The sequence below is a fragment of the Embiotoca jacksoni genome, unplaced genomic scaffold, assembly GCF_022577435.1.
Source record: "Embiotoca jacksoni isolate LCO1_2020_lvr unplaced genomic scaffold, fEmbJac1.0.p SCAF_4, whole genome shotgun sequence".
NCBI classification, from domain to species: domain Eukaryota; kingdom Metazoa; phylum Chordata; class Actinopteri; family Embiotocidae; genus Embiotoca; species Embiotoca jacksoni.
Window position 1 is genome coordinate 19,022,229 of NW_027185392.1, and position 9,492 is coordinate 19,031,720.

At 41.0% G+C, this 9,492-nt stretch overlaps 1 protein-coding gene across 2 annotated transcripts in view; it reads left to right on the forward strand.

The window, feature by feature from the left end:
• LOC138209471 (zinc finger protein GLIS2-like) overlaps nt 1-8,731 on the forward strand; it is a 31,763-nt gene extending 23,032 nt beyond the window's left edge. For both annotated transcript variants that reach the window (XM_069168079.1, XM_069168078.1), the window contains 3 exons: nt 1,875-2,008; nt 3,548-3,666; nt 5,697-8,731. In XM_069168079.1, coding sequence (XP_069024180.1) covers nt 1,875-2,008; nt 3,548-3,666; nt 5,697-6,376 — 933 coding nt within the window. In that variant the 3' untranslated portion in view covers nt 6,377-8,731. The remainder of the gene's footprint in view (nt 1-1,874; nt 2,009-3,547; nt 3,667-5,696) is intronic.
• Nucleotides 8,732-9,492: the final 761 nt, after the last annotated feature.

Below are 9,492 nucleotides of genomic sequence, written 5' to 3' on the forward strand. Positions count from 1 at the left end.
TCAGATTGTTCAATGTAAAAGATTGCAATTCTCACTCTGACCACTAAGTAGTGCTGAGAACCAAATATATAAACACAGCTGAAGGCTGAAAGAGGATGAAGAGGATGAAAAAGGTTCTGCAGTAATTGTTAGAATTCACTCTTAAATAATAATTGTTATCATTTATCAAGCTAAAACAACAACAACAACAAAATGCTTTTTTTCTGCATGACATGTAAACATTGTTTTCCTCTGGTTTATATCACTGTAAACTGATTATCTTTGGGTTTTAAATTGTCGGTTGACTAAAAAAATATTTAAGAACTAAAAATGTAATTGATCAAACGTGTCTCAAGAATATAAGACATACCTTATGTAAGAAAAGTTTCAATACTTTGCATATATAGTGACACTAAGCAATAAGGTTCCTTAGATTTGAATGGATTTGGGTAAAACGGATTTGATCCTCTTTGGAACGAAGAAGACTTCTTCGAGGACAAACAGACTTTTGTGAGGTCCTGAAGTTGTAACTAAGATCTGTGTCTTAAATTTAAGAGTGACTCTGGACACGTGACTCTTCTGTTGCTTTTATACATTATGTACAGTGGTGTGAAAAAGTGTTTGACCCCTTCCTGATTTCCAATTTTTTTGCATGTCTGTCACCCTTAAATGTTTCAGATCATCAAACAAATTTAAATATTAGTCAAAGATAACACAAGTAAACACAAAATGCAGTTTTTAAATGAAGGTTTTTATTATTAAGGGAGAAAAAAAAATCCAAACCCACATGGCCCTGTGTGAAAAAGTGTTTGCCCCCTCCTGTTAAAACATAACTTAACTGTGGTTTATCACACCTGAGTTCAATTTCTCCAGCCACACCTGTTCTCAATCAAGAAATCACTTCAATAGGACCTGCCTGACAAAGTGAAGTAGACCAAAAGATCCTCAAAAGCCAGACATCATGCTGAGATCCAAAGAAATTCAGGAACAAATTAGAAAGAAAGTAATTGAGATCTTATCAGTCTGGAAAATGTCATAAAGCCATTTCTAAAGCTTTGGGACTCCAGCGAACCACAGTGAGAGCCATTATCCACAAATGGAGAAAACATGGAGCAGTGGTGAACCTTCCCAGGAGTGGCCAGCCGACCAAAATTACCCCAAGAGCGCAGCGACGACTCATCCGAGAGGTCACAAAAGACCCCACAACAACATCCAAAGAACTGCAGGCCTCACTTGCCTCAGTTAAGGTCAGTGTTCATGACTCCACCATAAGAAAGAGACTGGGAAAAAATGGCCCGCATGGCAGAGTTCCAAGACCAAAACCACCGCTGAGCAAAAAGAACATTAAGGCTCATCTCATTTTTGCCAGGGCCATGTGGGCTTTGATTTTTTTTCTCCCTTAATAATAAAAACCTTCATTTAAAAACTGCATTTTGTATTTACTTGTGTTATCTTTGACTAATATTTAAATTTGTTTGATGATCTGAGACATTTAAATGTGACAAACATGCAAAAAAAATTAGAAATCAGTAAGGGTGCAAACCCCCCCCCCCCCCCACCCCCCCACTGTATTATCTAAATGTGTTTCGCAGAATGATATATTTAGACACTTTCCATTTTGTCATTGATACAGCATTATTGTGATCAGGCCTGCTCTGCTCACCGTTTGATAGCAAAATTTAATAACAGAATCCAAATGACGCAAACTAGCATTATACCATATTTATTATTATGTTGGTTGTGAGGAACTTTTAGATGTAGGACTGCTGCCGGCTCACTTTTAGAGTAGAACAATTGAAGCTGCCTTTATGTTATTATCAATGGGCCAGTATGTCACAGATAACACTGGTACGTCCTCATCATCACTGGTCTCTCTCTCTCTCTCTGTCCTCCAGTGCCACCTGCTGTTCGACTCCCTGCAGGACTTGGTGGATCATATCAACGACTTCCACGTCAAGCCTGAGAAGGATTCTGGGTACTGCTGCCAGTGGGAGGGCTGCGCTCGGAACGGGAGGGGCTTCAACGCCAGGTAGTGTGTACACCCACACACCCACACACCCACCCACACACACACACACACACACCCACACACACACCCACACACACACAGTGAAATGTCAAGACATCCTGAGAATGAGGCGGTCACATGCGGATGTCCTGTTGGGCGGAGCAGGTGTGAAGTGACTCTTTTGTGCACACAAGTCAAGTACTGACTGGCTCAGGCTGCCTTTGAATGAACTATTCATCTTTTTCTTGGGAAATTGTTGCGTAATGAAAACATAGTTGAGCCTGCAGCGTAGGGATCGACCGATTATCGGCCTGGCCGATATTTAGCATTTTTCCGATTATCTGTATTTTTAAAAAAAAATTTTTTTATTCAATTGGCGATTTAAAAAAAAAAAATTAAATTAAAAAAAAAAAAAAAAAAAGCGTTGCTTTGGCTCTGAAGCAGCATCTCTCAGTCTGCAGTCACCACTCTGTGGTGTGTGAGCAATGTCCCGCCCACAACTTTATCTGATTGGTTACATCTTATGAGCAATGGCCAATCAGCGCTGAGAACGTCTCTGCTACGGAAGAAGCTCGCTTTGCTTCAGTGGCAAAGATTGAGAAGTCATCAGTTCTTGTCTCCTGTCTTAACTTTGAAACAGTCCTCTGAGCTGCTGATGACTTCTCAATCTTTGCCACTTTGAACCAGAAATTCACAACTAATTCCTAAGTCATACATTAAATCCTTATAATCAGTAATTAAATATTTCTTAATTTGTACCCATATTATAAAGTGTAACTGTTTGTACAGGTGCACCACTGAGTTTGTCCATTTTTTGAGGTTAAGTTTAAATCCTATAAAGTGTACACAATATGGAGGTCCAAAAAACAGCTTTTACAATAGAATAAGAACTGTATGGTCCGTCAGGGTGCAAAATTGTTTTTGTCTAATCATATACAAGAAACAACATCGTAAACAAAAGACAAGCAGTCAATGACACCAAAACGTGGACAGGCTCAGTTTATGTCATCGTCTGTGGCTCTGATCTCATGTCTGTGAAGATTCTCTGTTATTCAGGTTGTGGTCAATGGAAGTGTTATCCAAAGGATCACCTTGCAGAGTTAATGGTGTTGATGGCCAAAGGATAAAGGGCTTCTGAGACACATGCTGTGTTTCAAATAGCCTACTTAATAACACTCACTATTTTGAGTGTAGCTGCAGTATAGCTGCATGATTTGCTGCCGCATCAGTTGCGAGCATTGAAAAATGATCTTGTGTTTTACAAGTGTTCAAAATGCAATAGAAGATCAGTAAATTTGCAAAGGGAAAGTCCCACTGACGGAAAACATTTGTTTAACAAAAGACCACCTATTCACAGGAGCCAGTGAAACCATAACCTCAGAGTCTGTTGCTGCCTAGACTTTCACTGTATTACATTATAAAACCACATCAGTAATTAGGTAAGAGTTAAGAAAGGCTCCAACTTGAAGGCGAACAGGTGGATGGTAGCCTTTATGTTGACACACATTTATGTCAGCGGCTGCGCTAATTTGTGAATCTTTGATGTGTTACGTTTTATAGGTATAAAATGCTGATTCACATCCGCACACACACCAATGAGAAGCCGCACCATTGCCCCACCTGTAACAAGAGCTTCTCACGTCTGGAGAACCTGAAGATACACACTCGCTCGCACACAGGTGAGTTCACGGTTCAAACATACACCAAGGCAGCTTAAAGTGTGCTGATATTCTATATTTGTCTCATTGTCAGTCATTTATAATATTAAGACCAACAATGAGTGTTGTCTGTGTATCTAAAGCCTGATACAACTTCATCCTCTGCCACGGACCTCTAGTCTTGTCAAAAACTATTAAAAACACACCACTGAGCCGCATTAATGAACAGTGACATGTTCCTTCATTACAGTGAACATGAGCACTGTAGTTCATTTTTTTCCGCAGCATTTTGCTGTTGTGAACACTGACTAGAAATCTGCAACCTGAAATAGTCCACAGTTAATACACTAACTAACTTTGGTTTGCTCAAATTATTGGCTCAGTAGTTTTAAGGTATTTGAATGGGCCTTTTTTTTTTGGAGCAAATAGCAGCTTACGAGGCAAACATTTTTAAAACAAATTCCAGTGTTGCTTGGTATTTATTAGTTTTTTTGGCCACTTGGGTGCAATAGGCATACGTTGTGGACATAACATTAACTATTTAGTATGAGAAACTGTTTCTTATTTACACACCCAACTGTAGAGTAAAATGATCATTCAGTCAGAGTTGTCTTTGTGTTGCTGTGGCAACTGTAAGTGTCTGAAACTGAGCTGTAGTCTGGACTTGAATAATTAAATGATGCTGTGTTGACTTTAAAAGGTAAAAATGACGTGAAACTTGTTCCTTCCAGTTCACGGTCCGGTGTGAGAAGGTCATCCAAGTATTACAATTTTCCACAGACTGACGGCAATAGATTTGACGATTTTAAAGTGATATATCATACCATTACCATTTACATTATCTTTATTGTTATCTTTATTAAGATTTGTTGCTATCCCTACAACCTATTTATATGACTAGTGTCATAAATGTCAAAGTTTTAAATCACGTCTTCTGTCTTTCGTTCATATATTATGCACATTGGTGTGTTAACAGTAAACATACAGGATGCAAGAAGTGGGGAAGAGGAAGCAGAGAGTGTCTGTATTCCTATATAATAGAAAAAGTGAAAAAAAAAGTTACAGCAGGCAGAAAAAAAATGCAGGTTTCTCCGAACTGACAAATCATTCATATTTTATGGTAACCGAGCGTCTTCAGAGAAGCATTGTTCTGCTCTCCTTACTGTGAGTCCTCTAATTTCAAAAAAGAGGAACAGAAAATGTTCTCAGAAACATGTTTCTTTACCTTTTACTTTTTAGTTTGTGTATCATATTGCTATCAAGGCGAGCAGCTCGTTACTGATACCAGAAAAGTTGTATTTTTTGCATTAAGGCCAGCGTTGCAACACGAAACGGGATCTGGTCTCACGGCCATGAAGGAATGAGGTGGCGAGCTGCTGTTTTGCCTCTTTGAATTTTTGAAAGCAGGGTGTGGCTCTTATCTGCTGCTTGTGACATGCCAAACCACAGTGACCATTATTTTACTGACTGATCTGAAAGTCAGTTTCTTCTGCAACCATTTGTTCCTGTCTGTGTTTAACAGTAACTGTCATGTTTTGCAATTTTTGATTGATTTATGAAAGCCACACTAGTTTTGTAAAAAGGAGACCTCTAATTTTCCCATTTGTTGGTAGATCACTCAGCCTGCGAAAACTCTTGTGTAATGTCTTTAGAAAATGAGGGCAGTCCAGAAGACACACACTTTGAGAAATTAACCTCTAATGATTCTCTCACATTTCCATCCATAAAGCCTGCATCACACACTGGTGGCATGGAGTTGGAAAGTAGTAGGGAATTTATTCAGGTGGTCTTCCAAAAAGTTGTATTATGGGAAGTGTAGGAGGATCTAACTCTTTTGGAGCTTGACCGACAGGGAATAAAGCCCACATTTTGACCACTTCAAAATCCTATCTTTTCTATTTTTTCTATTCCTATTTATTTTTCTCCTGACGGTCTGGAAACCTTGTCTGCATTAAGATTTGCTCAGCCACTCTGAAGGATGGATTAGAGACCAGTGGTTCCTTTCTTTGTGCTGCTGTCTCTTCCTCACACCTGTTTCTCTCTTCCTCCAGGAGAAAAGCCCTACATCTGCCCATATGAAGGCTGCAGCAAGCGCTACTCCAACTCCAGCGACCGCTTCAAGCACACTCGCACCCACTACGTTGACAAGCCCTACTACTGCAAGATGGCAGGCTGCCTCAAGCGTTATACGGATCCCAGCTCACTACGCAAACACATCAAGGCTCACGGGCACTTTGTTGCCCAGGAGCAAGGCAGTTCGGGCAGGCTGGGGATGGGGCTGGGCCTCCCGGGGCACCACAGTGCCACTGAACTGCCCACTGTAGGCGGGGCTCATGTCATCATCCCCGGGGCTACTGCAGCTCTCCTTGGGGGCCTCGGGACCTCGTTGCCGCTCTCTGCTTTCTGCCATGCCAGAGCCCTGGGCCACCACGGGGCTCCGCTCTTCTCCATAGGTGGAGCAGGAGGCGGTGGCATGGGGCCACTCTGCCTTTCAGACTCCCCGCTGTTACACTTCGGGCTATCAGCCGCATCGATGTTGGGACTGGGAGCTCTTGGAGGTCTGGGGCGGGTGGCAGGGAAGGAGCCAGAGGACGAGGAGGAAGAGGAGGAAGGGGAGGAAGGGGAAGTGCTGAACCTGTCTGCAGGTGTGGGGCCCAGACGCAGTGACCCTTTGTCCTGGGTGATTGTTCCCTCGAGGGCACTCCTCCTCAAACCGGCTGTCGTCAGCTAGAATGTGCGCTCAGCAAAACACAGTGTTTCTGTGTCTGCAGTAGCGTCCAGGTGTGACACACTGTCCATGCATGATGGTAGGGAGAGTCTGTGTGTGTGTGTGTGTGTGTGTGTGTGTGTGTGTGTGTGTGTGTGCGTGTGCGTGTATGTGAGGGAACAAGGAAGGAGAGGCCACCTTCAGAGCCATAAAAAAACAATCCAGTCATTCCAGTGCAATAACAGCTGAAGACAGACTGACTACCAAAGCCTTTGTGAAGACCTAAACAAAGTTTTTAAGTCGTGGGTTTTTGCTCTATGCATGTTTCAGCTGTCTTAAAGTGTAAAAGGTCAAGTCACCCATATCTCAAAGGAAAAAAAAAAAACACCCCAAGTGGTATCTAGCAATGCAGATCCAATTTTATCTGCTGACATTGTAACTGAACTACATCACAATGAGATTGTCAAATACAATTTCTAGCCACGCTAAGGATCGCAGTACCGTTTGGTCAATCCAGATTGAAATATCTAAGCAACTATAAAATGGATTGCCATGAAATGTTGCACAGGTGTTCCAGGTCCAGAGGACGAATCACACTACGAGTATCCAGTGCTAACATTGCTTGATTAAAATAGTTACTGAGGTAAAGCTCTGTGCTTGCTAACCCTCCACATGTTATCATTGTCATTTTGAGCATGTTAGCATGTTGATGTTAGCATTTAGCTCAAAGCACTGTTTTGCATGGTTTTCCAACAATGGGGTTAGACTTGTTGCAGTGTTGTAAGCTTTAAACACATTTAATTTCACTCAAATGGGAGACTAAAACACGTGTGTGCGTGACTAGATACCGCACATGATGGGATATATGTGTGATTTGGTTGAACTGACCCTTTAATATGCCTGGAGTCGTCCATCTCCCACTTTACAAACACTTTCCAGCAGACAATCGCCTGTATTCGATTTACCAAACCAGGTCGTGAAGAAAGAGCAGGTGCACTGACCATCCAGTAGGTTTAAGCTCGACAACCCCCACTGACTGCTTCCACCGCCCCGGACTTTTCACACATTTTAACAAAGAGGGAGGGCAAGCAGGACTACGGGGAGCATTAGTAAATACAGTCTATACACAGTAATTTAATGTAATAAACATAAAAACACACTTTGAAGTCTTGGCTAGCATCTCCCTTTGGTACCTCCATCTATATTTTTCCCTTCAGTCAAAGTAATTCTATTTGTGCAATGGAGAGTTGAAAATTATTTCAAAATTTGGTACTATCTCCCATAAAATGATGGCAGATGTTCAAAACCATTTTGGGATATTTGAATGCAAGTGTTTACAAAATATTCACCTTTGAAAAGATAATTGTGTGTGTTTGAAAAAGATTTTGCACAGCCAGCTGGACAGAATGGGTTTTAAAGAAACTTAGAAGCAAAACCTTTGATTTCTTTTCTGTGGATTTAATCTATTACACCAACTGCTCTGTGCTGTGTATGCACCTGAGATGAACCCCGACCGGTTTAATTTCCAAGCCTTTAGCAAACAAAATAATTAGCCCCGTCGAGGAAAACCAGACCTCCAGAGGCCTCCACATGATAATTTACAAGGCAGTTAACTCCCAGATTTACAAGTCAAACAGTGATCTCATGTGGCTCGGTCTGTTTGAGCCGAGGGAGAGACCTTACAACACCACACAGAGCCGTGTGTTTGACCATGTGATTTTTCAAGTCACACAAAGAAAGAAAATAAAAACTGTGTTGACGCAACTGAATGTAGTTTTGAGGCGAACTCCTTTTGCTTGCAGTTAATCTTTGCTTTTTCCTTGCGCTAACAATCATTCCAAGACAATGGTCTGGACAGGATCAGCCCTGCCTTTTCAATAGCTGATGAAAACCTTCAAGTAGGCACAAGGTAGACAAAGGTGTGTATTAGGCCATAATGAGTACACATTTGCTTCAGATGAATGTCAAGACGCAAGAAGGTACATAAGAAGAACTGATAGTTAAAAAGCAGTCTCTCGAGTATTTGTGAGGGGGAAATGTTTGACAATGGCCACATGTGGCCAGTATTTGTGTTGATTTATCTTGTATTCTTGTTTGCACATTGATTTATCCTAATCAGTATTTCAAAAGTGTCCAAGTGCCTTGTGTTTCCACTGAAATATATTACACAGTGTATGAAAACTATTTACGCAGATGTAAAGTGTATAAATGTACTTTTCATTACATTTTTTTTTTTTTAAAACTTTAGAAATTTGCAATAACTTGACAACAGATGTGATTTGTACATCAGGGCCACTGCAACACTTTCCACAGACATCACCAGTGTTGATGACTATGACAATGACTCTATGTCAATAAACACAGCCACATGAAAGTAAGTCTGTGTGTTCCATCTCTCATATCAGCGTGTGTTCCTTTTTGTTCAGCCTGGTATCACATTAAAGCATTTTTAGACACCAGGAAGTCTGCCAGAGGAAAAACCGTGTTCGTATCACGCTTTGCTAGATGTGAAGAGTAGACGCATGAATGACCAGTGCCAAAGAAACAGGTCGTGACGAAGGTTGTGATAAAGGACAAAGAGTGAAAAAGCTTACATAGGGAGCAGGTTGGGGGTGGTTGGCCGAAACAAACTTTTACCCGCGAGATCTGTGTCGAGTCAACATTGATTTCTGTTAGGTTACGTAAGTAAATTATTTACATAATGTAATGTATTTAACTTGCATGTAAGATTACTTCAGTAAAATGACCCAAAACATGAGATTTTCCTCACACTAATCGAGTAGTTTTGGTTCCTAAATCTAACCAAATTACAGCTGTTTCCTATTTAACCCTGAAATTTTCCTAAACCTAACCACTTGTTTTTTTTGGGCTTAAACCTAAGACACCTTTCTGGGAAAAGGAACGCAACACTGACGGGGGTCAGTGACACACTATAACGTGATGTTGGGTTGTTGTGTCAGTGTGTGGGGGAAGTTTTCATCACTTTTGGTTCTATTTTATTGCCTTTAGAAGTCTAGAAAAATCACAATAGGCATAAGAAACATTTGTAGCAATTGGGCGTCATATTTTTATGTGCTCGTCTGTAATTTGACTCATTTGTTTTGTCTTGTTCTCACTGGCTTCACTGTCAGTTGGAGTTT